General features: G+C 41.5%; 1 protein-coding gene across 2 annotated transcripts; it reads right to left on the reverse strand.

The window, feature by feature from the left end:
• Nucleotides 1-513: 513 nt before the first annotated feature.
• Nucleotides 514-26,184, reverse strand: LOC117367648 (zinc finger protein 2 homolog). Of its 2 annotated transcripts, XM_033960416.1 has the most exons (6): nucleotides 25,969-26,184; nucleotides 23,601-23,727; nucleotides 14,042-14,155; nucleotides 13,774-13,887; nucleotides 8,845-8,973; nucleotides 514-3,865 (listed from the first exon to the last, which is right to left on the reverse strand). In XM_033960416.1, exons 1-6 carry the CDS (start codon nucleotides 25,990-25,992, stop codon nucleotides 2,190-2,192), a joined length of 2,184 nt encoding a protein of 727 aa, XP_033816307.1. In that variant the 5' UTR covers nucleotides 25,993-26,184; the 3' UTR covers nucleotides 514-2,189. The 2 variants fall into 2 exon arrangements, with proteins under 2 accessions (XP_033816307.1, XP_033816308.1); XM_033960417.1 differs by lacking the exon at nucleotides 8,845-8,973.

Below are 26,184 nucleotides of genomic sequence, written 5' to 3' on the forward strand. Positions count from 1 at the left end.
AAAACCAGTCCATTTAGCACACAGCCTTTTTTTTTAAAGTTCAAACTTTATTGAGTTTTTAATACCAAGATCATAACAATTACAGTTTAATAAGCAGCATCAGCATTACAACATATCAAAACCTTCCTTCCCGAATCAACTCCCCTCCCCAACCCCACCTCTGAAAGGAAAACTTGTTTGTCTGGCAGGGTAGTTACACACAATGATTAACAAAACCCTGTAAAGGACCCCGGTTAGCCTTAACCAATTGTTTCACTTCACTCTGCATCAGGACAAAAGGAATTTTTTACTATATCACCATATATCAAGATGATAAAGAGAACTAAAAAGATGCCAATTACCTGGATTCGTAATGGAAAAACCTCCTAAAAGTACACTGGAAGTTCTTTTTGATTGAATCTGTGGCACCCAACATGATGGGAAATATTTCTGTGTCTCAGACTGTATCTCTTGGTACCTGAGGATCTTCCCTCTCGCCATGTGATTCACTGAGTTATCTCTTTGGACCAAAACCTCTATAATCAATGTCATTCTGGTATTTTTTTTCTTTTACCATTATATCCAGTTTTTTATCAGTCAGGATGGGAATGTCCCAGATCTTAACCTATTCGTTTTCCACAATTCTCGTGGTCATTATATCAATGTTTTTCTGGTACACTGATATTATAATGATTAGATAATTCCCAATGAATGAGACATGCCACCTTGCTGTGCCTTTCTGGATAAATTTTTTCTATCATTAAGACTTTGCAGCCAGCCATGAGAAGAGTAACTGTTTCTAGCTTTTTCTTAGAAAATCTACATTGTCTGTTGCACCATCTTTTTCAATGCTTGCTGTAAGTGTAAACCATCTTATCTATAATCCATTGCCCTAGACCAGGGGTCTCCAAAGTCCCTCCTCGAGGGCCGAATCCAGTCAGGTTTTCAGGATTTCCCCAATAAATATGCATGAGATCTATGTGCATGTACTGCTTTCAATGCATATTCATTGGGGAAATCCCGAAAACCTGACTGGATTCGGCCCTCGAGGAGGGACTTTGGAGACCCCTGCCCTAGACTGTAACTATCAGTTACTCATGCTTAAGTTTAAATTCACCTCTCCTTAACCATTTACTGTATGTGTCCGATGTTGACCCATGAATGGTTCTTGGAGTAACAATTTATTTTCTGCTGTACTTATGCAGTTGCTACTTGTTGTTCCACCCCTTTGTGATCCAATTCCTTAAAGAGCTTTTTCACTTCCTTTGCAAATTCTGTTGCTTCCTTCCCTTTTGGTACCAATAGATTTTCACCCATTTCTTCTACTTGTTGGAATACTTGTCCAAGTTTAATAATAGAAATGGATTCTGGAAGTTTTCTTCCATATTTCAAAACGTTTAGTGCTTTGAGATCTGATGATGCCATCAAGTAAGCCTGGAGGCCTATGATAGTTGCTTGATAGATGTAATCTATTTGAAAGAGACCGATCCCTCCTTCAGATCTAGGAATGTACAGTCTTGGCATACACTGATTCTTATAGATCCCCTTGTGGGAATGTTTTTTTTTTCTCATTTGTTCATCTAGTTTTTAAATGTCTTTAATAGGCTAGTCTTCAATACCAAAGCTATATGAGAGTGCAGCAATGCCAATTGATTATACAATAGAATGCTGGCTATTAATGTGGGCAGACTAGATGGGCCATTTGGCCTTGATCTGCCGTCATGTCTCTATGTTAATGTACTCTTCGGTGATTCCTGCTTGATAAATTGTTCCTTCCTTCACTCCTAAATATTTAGATATAAGTTCCTATTCAGGTTCCTTTATCTCAGTGATTAGTCAGAGAGATGTTTTCAGCTTCTTCATTTTCCCCCTATGTAAAATCATCTTAGCACATTTGTTCACATTTTTCTCCAGGGTGGATTTTATCATACTTTCTTAGATCAGATTTGCTGTGAAAACGTTTTTCCTCCAATGTAGATTCTTTTATGAGTTATGAGGTCACCTGTTCGATTCAAGCTTTTACCACATTCAGAACATTTATATGTTTTTTTCTCCAGTGTGAATTCCTTCACGTCTTCGGGGGTCATTTTCTTGATTGAAACTTTTACCACATTCAGAATATTTATACATTTTTTTCTCCAGTGTGGATTCTTTCATGAATTCTAAGACTACCTATATCATTGAAACATTTATCAAGATGTCTTCTGAGCTCATTTTTTTTGCTTGAAGCTTTTACCACACTCAGAACATTTACATGGTTTTTCTCCAGCATGTATTCGTTCATGAATTCTGAGTTGATCTGTTCGAGGGAAGCTTTTACCACATTTATAACATTTATATGGTTTTTCTCCAGTGTGGAATCTTTCATGAATTTTGAGGTGAATTGTTTGATTAAAGCTTTTATCACATTCAGAACATTTATATGGTTTTTCTCCAGTGTGGAGTCTTTCATGAATTTTAAGGCTGCTAATTTGATTGAAGAATTTATCACAATGAGAACATTTATATGGTTTTTCACCTGTGTGGATTCTTTTATGAGTTGTGAGGTTACCTATTTGATTGAAGCTTTTACCACATTCAGAACATTTATACGGTTTTTCTCCAATGTGGATTCCTTCATGTCTTCTGAGGTCATTTTTTTGATTAAAGCTTTTACCACATTCAGAGCATTCACATGGTTTTTCTCCAGCATGGATTGTTTCATGGATTCTGAGCTGATCTGTTCGAGTGAAGCTTTTACCACATTCAGAACATTCATATGGTTTTTCTCCAGTGTGGATTCTTTTATGAATTTTGAGGTGAATTGTTTGATTGAAGCTTTTGTCACATTCAGAACATTTATATGGTTTTTCTCCAGTGTGGAGTCTTTCATGAATTTTAATGCTGCTAATTTGATTGAAGGATTTATCACAATGAGAACATTTATATGGTTTTTCACCTGTGTGGATTCTTTTATGAGTTGTGAGTTTACCTATTTGATTGAAGCTTTTATCACATTCAGAACATTTATATGGTTTTTCTCCAATGTGGATTCCTTCATGTCTTCTAAGGTCACTTTTTTGATTGAAGCTTTTACCACATTCAGAACATTTATATGGTTTCTCTCCATTGTGGATTCTTTCATGAACGCTAAGTTTGCATTTTTGTTTGAAGCATTTATCACAATGAGAACATTTATATGGTTTCTCTCCATTGTGGATTCTTTCATGAACGCTAAGTTTGCATTTTTGTTTGAAGCATTTATCACAATGAGAACATTTATATAGTTTCTCTTCAGTGTGGCTTCTTTCATGAATTCTGAGATTACTTTTTTGATTGAAGTTTTTTTCACATACTGAACATTGAAATAGCTTTGCTTCCTGGAAGTTCATGTCACACACTTGTTTCTTTCTAGTGTTGGTTAATTCATGACTTTTCAGCTGTAATGTCTGTCTGAAGCTTTTATTGTGTATAGAACATTTTGATGGTTTTCGCATTTTGTGAACATTCTGATGAATTATAAACTGTGCTTTAAATGTAAAACATTTTTCACATTCAGTACATTGGAAGGACTTGTGTTTTTGAATTTCTTTTTCTTCTGTAAGTTCTGAATTCTCAGACAATCTTTCCTCATTTACAGTGCTCTGAAACGGTTTCTCTCCATTGAGTTTCTGATTTTGTGCAAGATTGGAGAAATAGTTGGAATTTCTCTCTTGTTCAGTACATGCTTTGGTTCTAGCTATATTCTGAAGTTTTTCTTTCATGGTGGGTGGTGTAACTTTACTCGTACCTCCCACACAATCAGCTAAAGGATCTGTGCTGTCTCTGGAAGGGTCTTTATATTTCCATTCCTCTATCTGCTGCCCATCTTTCTCTTTCATTGTCTTACTATTTCTAAATCCATCATCTGTTGGATAAAAATGAGAGTTATGCACATAAATTATACAGCCGTTGAGTAATCTTTAAAAACATTTGCTTTGCTAAGTCTCCACATGTCATGTAACAAAAAATGGTGTTGCATGTAGACAACTACGTAAAAAGAAAGATTAGCCTGGCCTCATTCATCGGTTTTGGATATATCTCATCCTCTCCTCCAATCTTTACAGTGATTCTTTCACTCTGATTACATTCACTAACCAAATATTCTGAACACCCCATTAGAGACCTGGACTTCATTCTGCTATTGCATAAGATATACTGTATATTGCAAATATCCCCAGGGGAGAACTGTTCCAGCAGTTGGTAATGGAACCCACGCGGGATGGGGTCATACTGGACTTAGTGCTTACAAACGGGGAAAGTGTTTCTGATGTTACAGTGGGTGATCATCTGGCATCCAGTGATCACTGCATTGTAAGATTTAATATTAAGATGGGTATATAGAGAGGGCTCATTCAAAAGTAAAGGTTGTAGATTTTAAAAAACTAACTTTGTTCGAATGGGGGATTACGTTAAGGAATTGTCTGGATGGGAATTTCTGGAAGGAGTAATTGTAAGGGCGACAAACCTTTTTGTGAGGCAAATAAGTAAAAGTAAGAGGAAAAGAAGGCTACTTTGGTTTAGTAGCTCAGAAGGTAAGGAATAAGAGGTTAGCTTTCATAAACTACAAAATATCGCAGAAAGAGGAAGACAGAAAAAATATCTGGAAAAGTTAAGAGAGGCTGGTCGAGTAGTCAGGAAAACAAAGATGCAAATGGAAGAAAAAATACCTGAAACAGTAGAACGGGGAGACAAGACATTTTTTTAGATATATCAGTGATAGGAAGAAGTGCAAAAGTGGCATTGTGAGACTCAAAAGTGAAGCAGAGACATATGTAGAAGCTGATAAAGAAAAGGCACACTAGGGAGCACTGCAGTGAACTTCACCTAAAAAGGCCCAGGTACAAATTCCACCATAACCCTCCAAAACCTATTGGACCCTACTGTACACCACAACAATAGCTCTTATGCCTGCATGCCCTGGACATTTTCTAAAATATTTGATTATTGCAGAAAAACATCCAAATCATGAGCCAGCCCTAATACCGCCCATGTCTCCAACATGCCCCCTTGAGATTTAGACGCACTGAAGACAAGCACCATAGAAATTCATCTATAACATACATTTCAAAATAGTGAATTTAGAAGGGTTTTGCGAGGAAAAAACGTCCATCTGTCCCTTTATGCCATTTTTTGGACAATTTTCTTTTTTTGAAATGAGTCCCATAGTAAATCAGTTATGCAATATTCACAATTTCCTGCATCAAGAAGAAAATATTTAATAGTTCAACTAAACCAATTCCTGACATCAAAATTATGAAGGAATCCACAATATATAGTCAAGACAGCAGGGTTTTTCAAAGTTTTGTGATAAACAGTAGAAATTGCATGAAAATGGCCAACAACCGATTCCAAAGGTAAGGACCAACATAACAAAATGCTCCGTTTCTAGAAGTTGTTAACCTTACAAGGCTCATTGATGGAAGTTTTGTACAGCGCTGCATATGCCTTTCAGCACTATATAAGTGATAAGTAGTAGTAGTAAGTTTTAATAAACTCTTTTGGGATGATTGCGGGGCATAAGATGGTACATATCCATTTAACTTATCTGCCAAGTATTTGGGAAAACCCAACCAACAAGGCAGGTTCAAGTACATCTGGGCTGATAGAGAGAGCATGGCATTAAAAGCAAAACTTGCCATATGACCTAACAAAAAGGCAGGTCAGTGTACATCTTCAGAAGACACAACCACCCAACTGGAGAGGAATGGGGGAGGGATCGAAGTATACAGCAATGCCATCTGGATGTTCCTGGAGCGCGACCTTATCGGGAGTATTGCGTTCAATTCTGGTCTCCTTATCTCAAAAAAGATATAGTGGCGCTAGAAAAGGTTCAAAGAAGAGCGACCAAGATGGTAAAGGGGATGAAACTCCTCTCGTATGAGGAAAGACTAAAACGGTTAGTGCTTTTCAGCTTGGAAAAGATATGATTGCAGTCTATAAAATCCTGAGTGGAGTAGAATAGGTACAAGTGAACCTCCTAACAGAACAGAAAATGTTTTTGAGTATGAGAGAAGAGACAAGGCAGTTAGGGGCTACTTTCTTGTTAGCCTATCCATGCAATTGTGTTATAAAATATATGGGTATAAAGCTTGTCTCACTGGTCCCTTCACAGAAGAGAGAGGGGATTCCTTTGGTCTTGCACAAGTTGGTTCAGGTTGCCACGGCCTCTAGAGCCAGCCCTGTTGTCTAAAACTGAGATGATGGGAATTGTACCTAGAGGACAAAGGGATTGAGGGGTACAGATAGGAGTAGAGGTAAGGTTATAGGGACAGGATTAGAGGTAAATTATAAAATTAGTCAGAGACCACTGTTCAGGCAGTGGGCCTGATGGGCCGCCGCGGGAGCGGACCACTGGGCAGGATGGACCTCTGGTCTGCCCCAGCGGAGGCAACTTCTTATGTTCTTATGTACAAGTTCTGCAAATGTAAATTTCCTGGTGTAAGGAGATAAGGACCCTCCATCACTCTGATAATGAACCACGGCATTCAATGCAAACAGATTCTTATACTACGGTTATGAAATATGTTAAGAAGCAGCACAAAGCCCTGGGGAACCCCACTATTTACCCTTCACCATTGAGAATATTGACCATTTAAACCCGCTCTCTGTTTCTGTCTTTCAACCAGTTCTCAATCCATAAAAGGACATTACCTCCTATCCCATGGCTTTCTGATTTCTTCAAAAGTCTTTCATGAGGTACTTTGTCAAATGCATTTTGAAAATCCAAATACACAATTATCTACATGTTCATTCACCCCTTCAAGGAAATGCAGCAGATTGGTGAGGCAAGATTTCCTTTGACTAAATCCATGTTGGCTTTCTCTCATTAATCCATGCTTACGTATATGTTCTGTCATTTTATGTTTATAATAGTCTCTACCATTTTGCCTGGCAGCAACTTCAGATTCACCGGTCTATAACTTCCTGGATCACCTCTGGAACCCTTTTAAAAAATTTGTGTCACATTGGCCACCCTCCAGTCTTCCTGTACTATGCTGGATTTTAAAAATAATTGCAAATTACTAACAATAGCTCTGCAAATTAATTTTTCAATTCTATCAGCACTGTGGGATGTATACCATCTGGTCCAGGCAATTTGCTACTGTTCAATTTGTCAAACTGAGCCATCACATCTTCCAATGTTACAGAGATTTGTTTCAGTTTCTCTGACCCATCAGCATCGAATACCATTTCAGGCACTAGTATCTCCCCCACATCTTCCTCGGTGAAGACTGAAACAAAGAATTCATTTAATCTCTCTTCCCTTGTACTCCTCAATCATATAGTGCTACAACTGATTCATTTCTGATTGTCTTGCTTTTAATATACCTACAAAAGCTTTTGCTATGTGTTTTTGCTGCCAACACAATCTTATTTTCAAAGTCTGTCTTTGCCTTTCTTATCAGCGCCTTGCATTTGACTTGCCATTCCTTGCATGGTTTACAATTATTTTTAGTCGAATCCTTCTTCCACTTTCTGAAGGATTCTCTTTCAGCTTAAATAGCTTCCTTCACCTCACTTGTTAACCACGCCAGTTGGTGTTTGGTCTTCTTTCCTCCTTTTTTTAATAAATGGAATATATCTAGTCTGAGCTTCTAGGATGGTATTTTTGAATAATATCCAGGCTTGATGTAAATTTTTGACCTTTGCAGTTGCTCCTCTAAGGTTATTGTTGGTTTTCTTTTACTATTTTCCTCATATTATCAAAGTCTCCTTTTTAAAAGTTAAATAAGAACATAAAAATTCCCGCTGCTGGGTCCATCATGCCCAGCAGTCCGCTCACGCGGCGGCCCTTTGGTCAAAGACCAGCGCCCTGAGACTAGCCCTACCAGTGTACGCTCTTGTTCACCAGGAACTTGTCTAACTTTGTCTTGAATCCCTGGAGGGACTGTCAACTATCGACTTTCCCCTTCTTCCTAGTTTAAAAACTTCTCTCTTGATGTTGCTTGCAAGTAGCCTTGTTCCGTCTCTGCTGAGGTGGAGTCCGTCCTTCCTGAATAGTTAAATGCTATTGAATTGGATTTCCTGTGTGAACATACTTCAGGGATTATATCAAATCTAATTATGTTATAATCACTGTTATCAAGCGGCCCCAGCACCATTATCTCCCACACCAATTCATGCGCTCCACTAAAAACTAGGTCTAGAATTGCTTCTGGTGTGGCCCATTCTGGAAGACTCAGGTTGTGCATCTTCTGCAGATGAGAAAGGTGAAGAATCCTATTAGCTGTGGCAGGCTATTCTTCGAGGTTCAACTGCACATGCTTCAGCATCAGTAAGCTTTACATGGCAATACAGCATGTCATACGCCTTCCAGATCCTCTGGAGCACACTCCTGATCCTAGTGTGGACCATCGTTCCTCCTTTCCTCTAGCCTCTTCCAGTAAGACCATCCTGCCTGCCTCTCTCCAACTGGAAGCACTGCATTGCTCACAAAGAACAAAAACTACAAGCCTCTGGGTGGGAGGAGAGTTTAGCATCTTAGAGCAGCACCAAGAAAGGCCACGAAAAGTGAGAGAGACGAGGAAGATCATAAAAACTGATAAAAGATGAGAGACAGTAAGTGTCGATAAATGATGAAGAGAAGAGACAGAGAGACATAGGAAAATGCTAGGGGAGAACAAGAGAAAGAGAAGGAATTTGAAAAGCAGAAAGGCAGATCTAATAAGAAATAGAGAAAAATAGAAATAAGGGAGAGAGAGGAAACACATCCTCCTCATGACAAAGGTTAGAAGCAGGGGCAGTGATTATAACACCTCATTCTAACAGTGCCTGGGCCAGAAGAAGTGTCTTTCTTGGAGAAAATGTTTGCATTACCCCATTTCTCACTTTAAGCTACATCACCTGTTTCCTGCAGTTCCTCACATGTGCCTGTGGGGGTCAGATTTCCTCTTTCCTCAGGTTCCTGAGGCTCAGTCTTGAATCTCTCTTGCTCAAATCGGATTAAAATGTCAGGTGTGACATTATGGGAGCCTGTTATATGAAAAAGATATTACGTTTATCTATCTATTGGGATTTATTAACCACCTTTATGAAGAGATTCACCCAAGGCGTTGTACAGCAGTTATAATTCAATATAACTTACAATTTTGTTAACAGCAAAACAGTAGTAAAAGACCAAATATAAACAAATTAAGTGATCCTGGTTGTATGTTCCCTTTGCAACTGCTAATAAAGACAATTTAAAAAAAAAACAAAAAAACCTTAATGACAGGACTACCATGAAACAGTTTCAAACATATACTTACTGACAGCACTGAAATTCAGATAAGAGAGATATAATACAATATCAGCATAACACTTAGGAAACAGCTAATAAGCACACACCAGAACACTCAAATAACATAGATATGATGATAATGCTGTATCATATAGCCAAGGGGCCAAGCATAGATATTAGATGGGGACAAGATGGGTGGTACAGAGTCTGTTGGAATAAACAGATGGGTGGCTAAACTCAAGGCAAGGATATAAGGATGTAGAATGAGTATCTCCTAGTCACTCCATCCTACATTGTAAGTGCTGTTTTCCTAGGCTTTGCCACCAGTACAGAGCCAAAAAGAGAGGGGAGCTGCTGGACTGATTGTCATCAGAAATATATTCTAGCAATATCCCCATCATTTTAATACAGAAGTGGCAACTCTTTTTCTCAGAAGCTACAAACAATGCTATTGTGGATACCGCTATTTTATAAATAGAATGGAAATTTCTGTCATGAAGAGGTTTTTGGGTTGTTGGGGGTTTTTAAAGTCACTATTTAAGAATTTTAGAAAGAAATACAAGTGAATTGACATTGTATAGAAAAAGAAAATGTTGTATTGTATAGAAAATGTTGACATTGTATAGAAAAAGAAAATGTTGAGAACCAGACAATAGTTGATCAGCCAAACAATTTAACATTGTAAGGAAAACAGTAGAAACATCATGCATGCATCTCAATAGGAAATAAATCTCAGAGCTTCAGAATAGATAAAGTTTGAGGGAGTTCCATTGTAGTTGGAATTTATGAAGTCTATTAGACTTTTTTTGCTAAATGAGCTTCAAATCTATAAGTGAGACATACGAAATTCCACCATTGGAGATGTGAAGATTGTAACAAATTTTTCCAAGAACCGAGAAGGACTTTTAAGGCTAAGGAGAGTAGAACATCAAACAAATAAGACAACGTTATATCTATATGAAATAAAGAACAGATAGGGTTGTATAGAAGGGCAGTAAAACAGTAAGGGGCTCATAATCGAAAGAGAAAAACGTCCAAAAACCGGCCTAAGTCGGCACTTAGACGATCATAAACGAAAGACGTCCAAGTGCCGATAATAAAAACGGGTTAGGAACGTATTTCTAAACGACCTAGACCTCCATAGTGCCGCTGAACGACCATCGCTAAACAAGGCAGGGAACTTGGATGTTGTGACTTAGACCATGTAAAACATGGTCTAAGTCACAAAAATCCACCTAAAGTCACCAAATAAGCACTGCAAATACATAATACAGACCCCCACACACTACCCCAGTGATCACCGACCCCCCCCCCCATAAAAATCGTAATCACACTTTTAAAATTCAGCCTCCAGACCATCATCACCTGGCAGCCTGGCATAGGAAAGCCTAGTCATCCAGCACAGCGGTGGCTTAAGCCATCTTGGGGGTGGGTTAGGGACTCATGGAGAGGAGGACCTATGCTCATAAGCCCCTGTAATCACTGCATTGACTCTTAAACATGTGCACTTCTCTATACACCCCCAAACCCTTTTTTACTGGCATATAATTGGCTCCTGCAGCCATAAGGGCTATTAGGGTGGTAGATAAGTGGGTCTAGGGGATTCTGGAGGTTGTTTGGGGGGCTCACCATTACCTATAAGGGAACTGTAGTGAGGAGAAGACATGGCACCCTTTTTGTGAAGTTCTGTTAAAAATGTCCTTAATATCACGTTGTAATATATCCATCTTATGGAGGCCACGTTTTACCTCGAAGCTGAGTATCATGCAATGTTAGTCATTCTTTGACAAGTTCCAATCTTGCGTTCTACTGTTTTAATTGAAGTGTAATGCTGCCAAGGTCAGATTTTATATCTGCAGTCGTTGCCAAATTTTTCTGCATCAGGCCACATAAGACCTGCAGGTCGTTTGAGATTGAAGCTCCTTGTTCTTTGGGAGCAGTCAGGCAGGCCTTTTCGGGTGATGGTGGCTCATGCTTAGAACGTTTGGATGCACTGTGTGATGACTTTGCATTATCGTTTTTAGAAGGTTTCAACGACATTCATTAGTTATGCAAAGTCCACTGACCTGCATATCAATTAAAGAAGGTTGAATTTGGTACTTTTATGTGAGGCTAATGAGGAGACGCGAGCTAAGCAGCCATCTTGTAATCAGTCACATGACATCCACCTTAGGTTGTAGTTTTTGGGGGTTTTTTCTATGGACTGTTCTTCACATAGTAGTTAAAGATTAGAAATCAGAATTTTCCTGAAACCACAAACGGAAAGTCTGCTAAATCATTAGGGGTCCTTTTACTAAATAGCGGTAAAGTATAGCACTAAGGCCATTTTTTTTATACTGGGGTAAAACATCTGATTTTTCTTTTTTTCCTATTAATGGCCACCTGCTAATTTTCCCCATTAGCAAGTGGCCATTAGCACTAAACCTGCGCCAATCTGTGCACACCAGTGTCCACATGCTGATTAGAGCAGAATATGCTCACTCTTTGCCCCCCAGACCTGCTCCAGCAGTTAAATATACATTTTTTAGCGCATGATAATTGCGCACCAATTCAAATATTACTAAAGGACACATGCACACACCCTGTTGTAAGGCACTAACCACGCATTAGTAAAGGGCCCTTATGATTCTATGAGACAGAGTAGGAGAAGTCTCAGCCACCAGCAGAGGGTGCTAAAGAGAAAGAATTCTTAGAAATGAATTGGGAAACAGGAACAATAATGGCACAAAATGGCTGCTCTCCCCACAGCAGCGAAAGAAGAAGCCTCCTATTCAGGTTACAAGGGACAGGGAACTGCTGGATTTGAAACATATTTAACTATTATCGCACAGGTGTTACACAGTAACATAGTAAATGATAGCAGAAAAAGGCTCTCGTGGTCCATCCAGTCTGCCCAACAAGGTGACCAGAGCCTTGCTCATCACTCTGTGTAGGCCCAGGTCACCCATGTTTAAAGGCTGGTTGTGAAGTCATCACCATGTCAACCATATAGGCAGCCAAACATGATGGGGATGATACATGGTGTACTGCTGACAATATTCAACTTCCCAGTCAAGATGCCTTCCCTTCCCTCCTAAGCTAAACACTTCCCCCACTCACAGTGTGTGATAAAATTATCAAACCATCACCTATCTCACATCGTATGAGGGGGACAGACCATTTCCCCATTCTGAATTTGGCCATTCTTCTTTGTCTCTCACTATTTGCGGGACAGATCATTCAAGTCTGTCCGGCATTGGCCTCAGCTCCCACTATGCTTGCCCACAGCAAAACCACAACAGCCAGGTGTTGTCAGTTTACCCTCTAGGTCAATAACTTATTTCAATGCCAGAGAGTCACTGACAGCTCCCACGGACCCCTAAAGTGTCCCCTAATGTTATAGTGAGTTTTTATTTTAGAAACCCTGGAAGTCAATAGGAAGATGAAAGCCTGAAATCTCTCTGCAGGAGTCTGTCTAGCTTGGAGAGGTCCGAATGCTGCAGACAGAGCTCTGGGAGTCATAGTCAATCCAACGCCTCATCTCGGTTATTATCAGGAATAGCCAAATGTGAAGATTCTCTCAGCATAAGTACCTCCGTTCCCAGACTCCTGTCCCATATGAAAGTCAGGAGGAGACAGAGTCTGGGAGAGAAGAAGCATACATTTCATTTCTCTCCCATTAATTCCACACCTTAATGGAGTGTCTTGGGCCAAAATAAGACACAGAAAGCATTTTCTTCCCTAATCTTTTGCATTCTCAGCCATGTTTAGTCATTTTTTTACCTCTTTTGAAATAGATCCTGATTCCCTTAACTTCTCTCACCTTTTACTAATTATTGTTCTTTATCATCATTAAAGTTCTTCATCTGAAAATTTTCCTGCCCATATTTGCCTCATGGCGCCACTGAATCTTAATTGTTCACTACCTTTTTTTGTACTGAGTATTTCTTACTATTGAAAAAAACGTGACATTCCCTTCAATAACTTTATTTTATAATTTATTTAATTATTCAATTTTCTATTCCATTCTCCCAGGAGAGTTCAGAACGGTTTACATGAGTTTATTCAGGTACTCAAGCATTTTTCCCTCTCTGTCTTCCTTAACTGGTATTTTGATCTCTTTGGTTCACACTAAAAGTCTGCGTCAGCTTTCATTAACTTTAATGCAGATTTACAGTAAATTAATCAAAAAAAGTTAATGAGCTGCACTGTATACAAACTCTTACAAATCAATCCATTAATATTAAAATGCATTAGTGTAAACTGCCTTATGTACAATCCACCAGCAATACAAAAATTCCATTCAAATTGCATCGTTCCATCAATAACAGAGAAGCCTCCTCATCATCACCATTTAACAATACAGATTTCTCGGCCCCATGACATTAGGATGAAGGGTTCTGCAGGTCTGTCAGCTGCTTCCTCCATCTCCAAGGCAGCCTACTCTATCCAAAGTAGGGAAAAAAAACCAATGGGAAGAGAGAGCATGATGACCTTTAAACTCTCCAGCATTAAATTATTGAATGGTCCAGGCTAACCTTAATAAAGAAATGGAGGAAGAATTTTATACTTACTTGTTACAGGAGGGTGAATCTGTTCAGATGTCTCCAATTTAGGAAGATCCATGAAGGGGAGACCTTCCTCTTGCTTAACACTCAGTGAGAACACAGATGTTACAACAGGAAGGCCTGTGATGAGGAAACACATTTACAAGGAGTCACCAAGGTTATGATAATACTAAGTTAAGAAATACATTTTAAGTCTGCAAATGTTTGATGTTAAGGACCCATCTCCCATGATCTGAAAAAAGCAGAGCCCTTTAAATCCTAAACATTTACTTACTCTTCATGGGGTCATGTGGGTTTTCTTTTCCTTTCCACTCACAGTCTTGAGTGAAATGTTTCTCATCTTCCTTTTTAATCTTAAATATAACATCAGGATTAACAATTGAGTAACCTGTTAATAAGAAGGAGGAAAATTACATTTAATTGTATATAGTAACCCTATGGAAGTACCATAGTAATGTAATGTAATGTAATTTATTTCTTATATACCGCTACATCCGTTAGGTTCTAAGCGGTTTACAGAAAATATACATTAAGATTAGAAATAAGAAAGGTACTTGAAAAATTCCCTTACTGTCCCGAAGGCTCACAATCTAACTAAAGTACCTGGAGGGTAATAGAGAAGTGAAAAGTAGAGTTAGAGGAAAAATAAAAATAAAATAAACATTTTAACAAGACAGCATTGATCTAAATACTTTGGAAGGTAGAAGAGAGGAGAGAAAGGAATAGAAGCAGAAGGGGGAGCCGTTGAACAGTAGAATTCTGGAGAAATTTAAATGATAGAAATAGAACAAAACAAAGACAAAAGGCAAAACAATAGATAAGATTAAAGATAAATCATAAGCTGGAAAGAAAAATAAAATAAAACTTTGTCTTCAATCCACGGTTTCAGCGTCAGTGATGAAGTGGAGCAAGTAAGTTTAGGAGGAGCGATTGACGTTACATAACATAACAGATGACGGCAGATAAAGACCCGAATGGTCCATCCAGTCTGCCCAACCTGATTCAATTTAAATTTTTTCTTCTTAGCTATTTCTGGGCAAGAATCCAAAGCTCTACCCGGTACTGTGCTTGGGTTCCAACTACCAAAATCTCCGTCAAAACTCAATCCAGCCCATCTACACCCTCCCAGCCATTGAATCCCTCCCCAGCCTATCCTGAACCAAAAGGCCATATAGAGACACATACCGTGCAAGTCTGCCCAGTACTGGCCGTAGTTCAATATTTATTATTGTTTTCTGATTCTGGATCCTCTGTGTTCATCCCGTTTTTTTGAACTCCGTTATCGTTTTCCTCTCTCAGGAGTGCATTTCAGGCATCCACCACCCTCTCCGTAAAGTAGATTTTCCTAACATTGCTCTTGAATCTACCACCCCTCAACCTCAAATTATGTCCTCTGATTTTACCATTTTCCTTTCTCTGGAAAAGATTTTGTTCTACATTAATACTCTTCAAGTATTTGAACGTCTGAATCATATCTTTCCTGTCCCTCCTTTCCTCTAGGGTATACATAGTGTGACAGGGAAGAGCCTGTCAGCAGTTTAAACCCAGCTTTAAACCCTGCCTTGCAAAGGCTGGCCCCTATTCCTAAGCCCAGGAAGCTGCCTAATAATCCTGTACCTATCACCAAGAGCCAACAGGCAGGGCAAGGCAGAGAGAGAAGGGCAGAAACCATAACATCTGGTTTAGGGCACTATAATCCCTTTTATAATACCTTGGGCAAATCTCCAACAAAACCTCTAGTAAAGAAAACCAGCACAGGCATGGTTAATGAGAGGGGTGTGGCTGGCAAGCAGGACGAACCCAGAGGGAGAGTGGGATTAGGCTTACAGCATAAAATGAGCACAGGTGGAAACACTAGGGAGGAGATTGGTAAGAAGACTGCAGGGGAGAACACTTGGGAGAAAACTGTAGGGAGAAAGGCAGGAGAGACATGCCGTGCTAAGCAGGAAAGAGCCTGCTAGGAGGTCTCTGTCCCAGACCCTAGCTAAAGCACAGCTGGTCTTACAACCCTCCCGAGCTAACAGACTTCTGACTCCTAAGCAGAAGTGCAGGGGAGTAGAAAGACCTCCAGGGCAGGGCTGGCCGTTAGCTGTCCCTGAAGGGAGTTCTTACCCTGTCTCAGAAAGCGAAGATTCCCTAATGGAATTAGAGGGAGAGCTATCTGAAAGCAGTGAGATGGAGTGCAGTCTCGCAGTATGGGATCTCCTGGAGAATCACAGTTAACAATGTATAAATGGGGGAGGGGAATGAAAGTGAATGTATCTTTGTGTAGCGTTCTTTCTCCCGTAGCAGAACTGTGAGCATGTGTGAATGAATCACTTAGAGCCTGAGAGGGAGGCCATGTAGATAAAGGGAAGGAGGTGAGAACCTTTAATTAACTTCCCCGAGAAGTGTAACGGAACTCAGAGACCTGACATTGTGTAACCCTGAAGCAGGGAACTTTCGGGAGGGGACTTACACCAGTCATAAAAGGTTGGGTTATATAAAGTTCCCTAGCCCTACCCAGGAGCATAGGGTAGTGGGGGGCATTGGACTTCGGGTGGGTTAGGTCACAGAGCTTCCTGAAGTATTTCCAAACAAAAAGAGCAAAACTAAGGAGAAAACGTTTTGGTTATTTTTTTGGCTTTTCTGCCTGGGCAGCAGGCTGGACTGTATTGTAAGGAAGAAACCTTATGAAAGTATGTTTTGTTTTAAGTCTCCTCAGACCAGAGGGACTACTGGAACCCTAGTGCTGTGAACTAGGGGTAATAAAGATAAAAGCTGAACTTTACCAAGAACGCAGTCTCCACTAATTATTCTACTGCTTATCCAGTGGGAGTCCTCCTGGGAGCGCTCCGTCCTTACGCCTGGGGCGGGAGCCGGGTTGCCAGCGCTAGGCTTACCCCCAGCCCCGCCACAATAGTCAGGGCTTCCAGTCTCTCCTCATACGTCTTCTGACGCAAGCCTCCTATCATTTTCATTGTCCTCCTCTGGACCGCTTCAAGTCTTCTTGCGTCCTTTGCCAGATATGGTCTCCAAAACTGAACACAATACTCCAAGTGGGGTCTCACCAACAACCTGTACAGGGACATCAACGTTTCCTGTTCTGAAGAAGCAGTGAATGAAAGTGTGCACGGAGGGGTGTATGGGTGGAGGAAGGTTTGAGTATGTCTGACAAAGCTTGAAGAGAAAGAAAAGCTGCTTACCTGTAACAGGTGTTCTCCGTAGACAGCAGGGGAATGCAGCCACACTTGATTGGTGAAGTTTCTGACTTAGCCAAACAGCATCAGTACTCTCTCCCATAGCTACAGTACGCTTTTGAGCTTACTGAGCATGTGCAGGATTGCCTACTCCTTGAGCCCCCACCCCTTCACCTGTCAGTTTATTCTCTAGCAAAAGAGATGAGAGGATGACGGGCAAGTGTAGCTGCATTCCCCTGCTGTCTACGGAGAACACCTGTTACAGGTAAGCAACTGTGCTTTCTCCGGAGACAGGCAGGGGATATGCAGCCCCACTTGATTGTTGAGTCCCAAGCTGAAGCAGTCTATAATGTGAAGAGGTTACGCAAAACTGATTGTCTTGAGCTACGCCTTGGCCTAAGCAATAATGCTTAGTAAAAGTATGTACAGTCAACCAGGTTGCTGATCTGCAAATGTCCTGGATTGGAATGGACCTCAAGTTTGCAATGGAAGTTGCTGCAGCACACAGACTATGGGCTCCAATGGAATCAGGAGGCTGTACATAAGCTCTTGTGTAGCAAAAATGTATGCAACGTGAGATCCAAGCTGAAAGCACTCTCTTAGTTGCAGGATGATCACATGTGGGTGGATTGTAAGACACAAATAATTGAATGGATTTCCGGAGATGAGAAGTAGCTTTGAGGTAAAAAAGCAGTGCTCTTCTGCAATCCAAAGAATGAAGTTTTTTTTCCGCCTCAGAGGCATGTGGAGATGGAAAAAATGAGGGCAAAGTGATGGTTTGGTTGAGATGGAAATCCGAAACCACCTTAGATAAGAACTTCGGATGAGTTTGGAGCTGTACCTTGTTAGGAAAAAATTTCAAATACGGATAGTATGTAAATAAGGCCTGAAGCTCACTTACTCTTCTGGCTGATGTGAGCGCTACCAGGAAGACGGTCTTCCAGGAAAGGAAGGTAAGAGATGCAGAACCCAGTGGTTCGAAGGGTTTAGACATCAATTGATCTAGCACTACATTGAGGTCCCACGCTGGAATAGGGGTTTCCAATGGAGGTCTAAGATTGTTGAGACCTCTCAGGAAACAAGCCATGAGAGGGTGTTGTGAAATTGGTTTACTGTTGATCAAATTGCTGATAAATGAAGTCTGACAGAGTTCGTCTTGAGCCCTGAATCAGACAAATGCAGGAGATATGTGAAGACATAGTCCAGCGGGCAATGGAGTGGTTGTAAACCATGATCATGCGCCCATACTGAAAACATTTCCATATGCTTTCTTGCGTAGCTGCAAGAAGAACTGTTTTCACAGATTGGGAAAGCAGGAGATCCATTAGGAGTGAGCTTTCAATTTCCATGCCGTGAGACTCAGACTGAGGAGATTGGGATGTAGCAGCTGGTCGTTGTGTTGAGACAGAAGAAACGGACGTTCGCCCAAGGGTATAGGGGGTGCACCCAGTAGATCCAGAAGCAGTGGAAACCAGACTTGTCTGGGCCACCTGCATTCAATGAGAATGAGATGTGCTTTGTCTGCTAAAACCTTCTGAAGCGCTCTGGAGATGAGAGGGAACAGTGGGAACGCATAGAGCAGAATGTGGTTCCATGTAATTGAAAAGGCATCCCTGGCTAGAGCTCATGGCACTGGGTGCAGGGAGCAAAAGAGAATGCACTGTGCATTGATGGGAGAAGCGAAGAGATCCACTTGAGGAGTCCCCCCATTGATGGAAGATAGATGTTAGTACTGCAGGATTGAGGGCCCATTCGAGTTTCCTGTTGAGGGAATCAGCAAAGATATTTTGATGTCCTGGAATGTAGACTGCCCGAAGATTGATGCTGAGCATCAGGGCATAGGACCAGAGGCGATAAGCTTCTCTGCATAGTTTGAGGGATCCAGAACCGCCTTGTTTGTTTATGTAAAACATGGCACTTGATTGTCAGTCTGAATGAGAATGTTCTTGTGACCTATCCAGTGACGAAAAACTTAAAGTGCATCTTGAGTTCCAGATGAGTGATGTTAAGGGATTGCTCTGATGGATTCCACTGACCCTGTGTGCAAAGATTGTTGAAGTGAGCTCTCCACCCCTGAGTGGAAGCATCGGTGGTGGTAGAGGCAGAGGGAGCTGAAAGGGACATCCTGCCTGAAGGGAGACAGAGTGAATCCACCATAGAAAGGAAGCCTTGATGTTGGACGGCAGGGGAATCAGCTGTGACAGTAGGTGGAGACGCTGGTTCCAGTGCAATTTGAGGTGCCACTGCAATGGACGCATGTGTAGTCTGGCATGTGGCACCAATGCAATCGAGGCTGCCATGTGACCCAGCAGTCGCAATATCTCTCGAGCTGGTAAGAGTTGACTGTCTGGCTTGGGTTGCCAATTTTATGATAGCCAGATGTCTTTCTTGATTTACATAGGCCCTTGCAGCAGTGGTGTCAAGAAGTGCTCCGATGAAAATTAGGATGCACACTAGAGTGAGTTTGAACTTGTCAAAGTTGATGATGAAGCCCAGACTTTGCAAGGTATGTACCATGGTCTGAATGGTGAAAAGAAGACGGTCCTTGGAATGAGCCAGTAATAGTCAATCATCCAGGTACGGAAACACTATATGGTGTTATGTTCTTAAATGTACTGCCTCCACTGCCAGGCATTTGGTGAAAACTCATGGGGCTGACGAGAAGCAAAATGGTAGGACCTTGTATTGGAAATGGAGATTGAGAAATTTGAACCTGAGAAATTTACAATGGGAAGGATGAATTGGAACATGAGTGTAAGCATCCTTGAGATCTAGGGCGGTTAACCAATCGTGCTGATGAAGAAGAGGCAGAATCACTGAAAGGGAGAGCATTCTGAATTTTTCCCTTTTGAGGCAGACGCTGAGAGGTCTGAGGTCGAGTATTGGACGAAGGCCCTGTGTCTTCTTGGGGATAAGAAAAAACTTTGAGTAGAACCCCTGATTTAGCTGAATGGGTGGTACTTATTCTATGGCATTGTTTTGGAGAAGTGTGATTTTTTGCTGCCAACTGAGACACATGTTGAGGAGGAACTGTGAATGGAGATGGAGCTCTGGAAGGCAGGGTATAGGATTGGAAATTTAGTCGATACCCCTGAAGCACAATATTGAGGACCCATTTGTCTGTTGTGATCTGCTGCCAAATTGAGTAAAATTGTGCTAACTGCCCCCCTACTGGAAGATGGTCAGAAACTAGGAGCAGGCTTGAGTGTCGGGAGTTGAGAAACGGCCTGCTGCTTATCACCCCAAGGACGTTGTCTAGGTGCATACTGACATGTTTGCGTACGTTGCAGAGTAGTTCTGGCATAAGGTGTAAAACGTCTCCTTGGATAATACTGCTGGAAGAACTGTTGTGGCTGATATGTTCTTCTGTAGGAATAATTAGAAGAAAGATGAAGAAATTGGTTAGACTGATTCTAGGGAGTCGCTGAAAGTTCTCGGCTAGCTGAGGAATCTTCCTTCAATTGGGAAACGGTATCTGCCAAAGAGGCTGTCTCCTAAGCAGGGAGCAACCACCAGACTGTCATGAAGATCGTCTTTAAGATTTGATGCCTTCAGCCATATACTACGTCTGGCACATATGGCCACGGCTGCTGTCCTGGTGATCATATCATAAGCATCATAGTTTGTCTTTTTTTTTTTAATTCTTTATTCATTTTAAAAATCTTTCCTCAAGTGTACAATATTCATAATCAACACAATGAAACAAGGCACTTGCATATCTTACATTATAATCTAAACATATAAATGTAACCCTCTCCCCACCCTCCCTCAAAACCCTTCATTCATATAACAAAACCTATCTTTGTATCCCTCCCCCCTCCTATTATTATATATCATAGTTTGTCTTGATCAGATGGACTCAGGTGAGGCTGATTCTAGCTGCTGCAAGATTGAGTGCTGAAAATGCAAAATCTGGAGCTGGTGGGCCATAATTTTGGCAGAGAGCATAGCACCCTGGTATACCTTGCAGCCTGTAGAGTCCAAGAGATGACAATTTTTACCAAGAGGAGCATTAGTGTTGGACCTGGAAGCTGTACCTTTCTTGATGGCTGACTCTGAAACCATAGAATGGTGCGGGAGCTGCAGGGAATCATGACCAGGTGCCTTCTGCACCTTGTATTTAATCTCAAGGCGTTTGGAAGCCATGGATACCGACCATGGTTTTGCCAGTTATTAAGCTGAAGATCCTGCAATATTTGATGCACTGGCAAGGCAATTAGATCTTTCACTGGAGACTTACAGGATTGAAGGATGGCTTGGAGATCCTTTCTTCTTGAGGGAGTTGTATCCAGAGTAAGACTGAGAAGAGAAGATACCTTTTGTACAAATCTTGAGTAAGAGTTCTCCTCTGTGACAGCTGACTGGGCCATAGGCTGGTCAGGTTCCTCTAAGTCTTCAGGCAAAGACTCCTGCTGCTCCGGCCATTCCTGGAAGAGACGGCCCTGGGGTTGGAGAGGAGCAAATGGGAGTTCCAGGACTCCAGTCTATAAGAGGAGGTATGTCTACCTCAGCAGGTGGGGGTAAAGGACATTGCTGAGGTTCTAAAACAAGAATAGGAGGTGCAGGAACCTGTTGTTGAAAAAACCCTGCACTCTCCTGCATAAATTTCTGAAAAAAGGTGAAAAAATTTGACATTGCTTGAAAAGACTGAGCCTCGGGAGAAGGAGCAACTTGTACTACAGGAGACAGGGCTACAGGGCTAACCTTTTAGGGGGTACCTGTGGCTGTTCCCAGTCTAGCAAAGAACTTTGGACTTTGGACCCTTTTGGACTCTGAAACTTTCCCAGCACCCTTCTATGGTCCAAATGCCAGCAAATCTGTGAGGAAAAGTAGGGAAGAGGATCGCGAGGCTGCAGCTGAGCCTGCGGGAATCCCCTGTGATGAGGATGCCACTGAGAGGCTGGACACTGAAGCCTGTTCAGCGGGACGTTGCAGAGACGTTGCCAACGGTGGAGAGGGGGTGTTTTGCCTCTGAATCATTGGGAGTTTTTTCTTATCCTTTTCCTTTCTTGGAGGCGCTGCCGTAGCTGAACCTTTGTGATTCGTCAGCTATGACGGTTTTGCGCTAGCCTCCCCTGCTGGAACCGAAACGGGGCCCTGAGGGAGCCGAAGAAGTCAGCTGTTTTGCCAGCATCTTTTCTTTGCCGGCTTGTAGCATCATTGAAGGCATGTACATGATAAGAAAGAGTCTTCGTGGTCCTAGCAACCGCTGTGTGAGAAGCGCAGAAGGCAATCAAATAATACCAGACAGCTTCTACACACAAACTGACCAATGTTTTCTGGTTTGTTTGGTTTTGGGTTGTTGGGGGGTTTTTTTTTTCAATAGTTGTTTACTGGGCAGGTTGTGGTTTGATGAAAAATCAGTCAGTCTTCCTGTCAGAGGAAGTTGTACTGAGGAATTCTTATGGTGATTTTTTTAATTTTTACAGTATGCCCCAAGGGCTGGAAAACTAAGGTTTTCTGACTAAAAAAATCTTTAAATAGTAATCTGTTATGTTTTTCTCTGAAGAGGGAGAGAGAGCCGTGACTGCCACTTGATAACGCTTAAACCTTGGAGATTTGCTGGTGTAGATATTTCTCTTCAAGGTCCCTAGTTCTAGGACTCCTAGACTACTGTAACGTCCTATACCTGTCATGCTCTGCCAACATGACAAAACAACTCCAAACAGTGCAAAAATATAGCCCTCAAACTAATATACTCATTGAAAAAGTATGACCACATTACCACTGCCTTCCAAGACTCATACTGGCTCCCTGTACAAGCACGCATACTCTACAAACTCTACTGCATGCTATTCAAAGCCTTGAATGGTGATGGACCAACCTATCTAAACAATTGCCTAACCAAGAACAACACATTCAGAACAAGGAGAACACAGGCCCCCCTTCACTCACCCCCAATCAAAGGCATATAACATAAGAAAATGTATGATGGCCTACTAGCCACTCAAGCAGCGAAACTAGACCACCACATCTCCAACCTGCTGATCACAACGCCAAACTACAAAACCTTCAGGAGAGAATTAAAAACCAAGTTATTCAGGAAATTTGTCAAGTCAAACTAACTTCAATATATCGCCAGACCCTAATGCTTTTTCTAATTATCTAGCTTGCAATCTCATTGGGCATGCCCAGACCAATTCTTTTGTAATCTGCCTAGAACCAAAAGGTATTGGCGGAATAGAAGACACTAATGTAATAGTCCTCCTTGATGGAGGGATTGCAGATGTCACTTTTCTCAATGATATCTGCTACCATCCAAAGGGGGTTACATATTTTACAATTCAGTTGACTAGTGTTAAGCTGACATGTCATGTCCTCATAATCCTTCTCTTGGTCTTCTGTACCAAATTTTTGTTCTATAGCAGGGGTTCTCAGTCCAGTCCTTGGGACACACCAACCACTCTGATTTTCAAGGTATCCATAATGGATAAGCATAAGATAGATCTGAATACAATGGAGGCAGAGCATGCAAAAGCCTGGCTAATCATGGATGAAGCCCCTATTTTAAGGTCCTTCACTGGCTCCTGTTGGATATGACATCAAAAGCCAGGTTCTAAAGTTCAGATGCACACGGGACCCAGTATCTGTGATTTTTATTCCACCAATTTACTAATGAGCCTGTGTGGTAGATGATAGAGAAGACATATTTACCTCGTGACAAGAGGATCCCATGAACCTCCTTGATGACCTTCTTGTAAAGCTCCTTCTGCCATTCTCCCAGAATGTTCCACTCCACTTCCCAGAAATAAGCAGTGACATCCTTGAATGTGACCAATTTCTAGAAAAGGAAAAAGGACACCCTCAGCCACAGTTCCACTGGGTTTAATAGACTGTTATATGAGCTCTGTCAGTGAGATCAGATTGCACTAAATAGCAGGGATGATGGAAGACAACAATGCCAGTGGTGTCCACAAAATTCTTTATTCAAAAACACTCTTGATGACTCCATACATGTTTCCAAATAAAGGAGTCATGAGGCAAAAGATGTCAGCCACTCAGTGATGGGTTCTTCCAAAGTATACTTTATTAGTAAACAGCACGGTGTGGAGAAAAGGACTCGACACTCACTGACAATGTTTTAGCAAATCTGCCTTTGTTAAGACTCTAATTTCTGAGTGTGGTACAAACAGTATATGAGTTGGACTGAAAAAACTGTCAGGATTCTCTGGTGACTGCAGTGAACTCACAAGCCACTCATGACTTGTGAGTTCAGAGAATCCTCCTACCAGTTTTTAGTTAGGATCTGGTAGAGAGGAAGGCCCAATGCCAGCAAAAGCAGCGTATTGTGAACATTTCACTGATGACTGCAGGGTGACAAAGGGAGGGAGGGGAGAGGTTGAGAGAAATGCTGCACCCAATTGGGGAGAGGGAGGGAGGAGGGAGAAGGAAGACCAGGGAAGGGAGAGAAGAAAGAGATGCCAGACCATGGGGAAGGAAAGGAGAGAGGGGAAGGAAGGGAGATGCCAAGTCATGGAAGGGGAGGAAGGGCATGGAGGAAAGGGAAGATGATAGAGATGCCAGACTAGGGCGAAAGAAGGGAGGAAAGGAAAGAGAGGAAATACCAGAGCATGGAGAGGGAGGGAGAGATGGAAAGGAAGGAGAGAGATGCCAGGGTATGGGGGGAGGGAAGGAAAGGAGACTGAGATGCAAGACCATCAGGAAGGGAGGGAGGGAAAGGAAGGAAAGGAGATGCCAGAGCATGGAGGAAGAGGGAGAGATGGAAGGAGAAGAGAGATCCCAGGGCATGGAGGAAGAAAAGCAGATGCCATGGGGTGAGTTGGGGTGGGAAGGAGAGAAGGAAAGGAGAGGGGAGAGATGCCAGAGCATGGGGGAGAGAGTAGAGACAGAAAGAGAAAAATGGAAGGGACAGAGAAAGAGGATGGATGTTGGAGGGAATGGAGAGTGAAGAGAAGATGAGGAAAGCAGAAGCCAGAGATGACAAATGGTAGAAAAAATATTTTTTTGTTGCTTTAAAATAAAGTAGTATTGTTTGTTTGTTTGTTTATTTATGCCCTGCCCTTATCCAGGGTGAGTTACATATTAACATACAAAACAAGACATAACATTTATTATACAAACTATAAATGGAAAATGGAAATAAGATAATCTTTTTATTGAATTAATTTTAATATATTTTTTACTAACTTTTGGAGACAAAAATCCCCTTCCTCAGACAGTGGTGTAACAAGAAGGGGGTGTGGGGAAGTGGAGTAGGGGGAGGGGCGATCTGCCCTGGGTGCAGCTCCTAGGGGTACTCCAGCGCTATAGAAATGATAAGTAGTAGTAGAAGTGGATTGCAGTATCTTGTCTGCAGGTTAGAAAATTCCACACTACTTTAATTATTAGAGCTATTTAATTATTAGAGCTATTAGAATTATTATGATGGAGATGTTGATTGCTTAGTATTTTAGAAATTTTTTTAAAAAACTTTTGCTTTTACTCTTCTCTATCCTATCTTTAAATGGAGTTCCTTTCTTGATGAATATGTATTATGTATTGTACACCACTTAGATCCTTTTTTAGGCTGTTATGCGGTATAGAAAGTTTTTAATAAACATAAACAAAACATTCCTGGCTGCAAAAATACATCAGTGGTAAGACCTGATCCTGAAAGACCAGACACAGGCAAAATAAAAGAGGCAGCTCTCCTTTCCTCCTGTTCTCACAAATCCCTGAGACCAGACCCCCCACAATCTACCTCTAGCTCAGGGGTGTCAAATGTTGGTCCTTGTAGGCCGCAATCCAGTCAGGTTTTCAGGATTTCCCCAATGAATATACATGAGATCTATTTGCATGCACTGCTTTCATTGTGTGCTAATAGATCTCATGCATATTCATTGGTGAAATCCTGAAAACACGACTGGATTGCGGCCCTTGAGGACAGACATTTGACACCCTTGCTCTAGCTAGTTAAAGTCTAATGCCAACAACCAAAAGAGACCAACAAGGAAAGAGAAGGGAAGGCTGGAAGAGCTGCTCAAGCAGCCTGTGCACAAGAGGAGAAACAAGAATTCCTTACCTGATCAGAACTCAGAGCAGACATTTCCTCTGAACTCTGCAGCTGCTGGGAGGGATTAAAGATTGAGATTTCTCTCTTCCTAAAAATGATCCGATTGGGCTGATTCCTGAGGGTCTCATATAAGGCCCCTCCTTTCCCCCTTTGCAGAAAGGGAACTGGGTCTTCCAGGGATTTCCAGTTGAAGGACAAAGAAAGTTTTCTCTTCTATTCTCAATC

The sequence above is a fragment of the Geotrypetes seraphini genome, chromosome 10 (assembly GCF_902459505.1).
Source record: "Geotrypetes seraphini chromosome 10, aGeoSer1.1, whole genome shotgun sequence".
Lineage (NCBI taxonomy): Eukaryota > Metazoa > Chordata > Amphibia > Gymnophiona > Dermophiidae > Geotrypetes > Geotrypetes seraphini.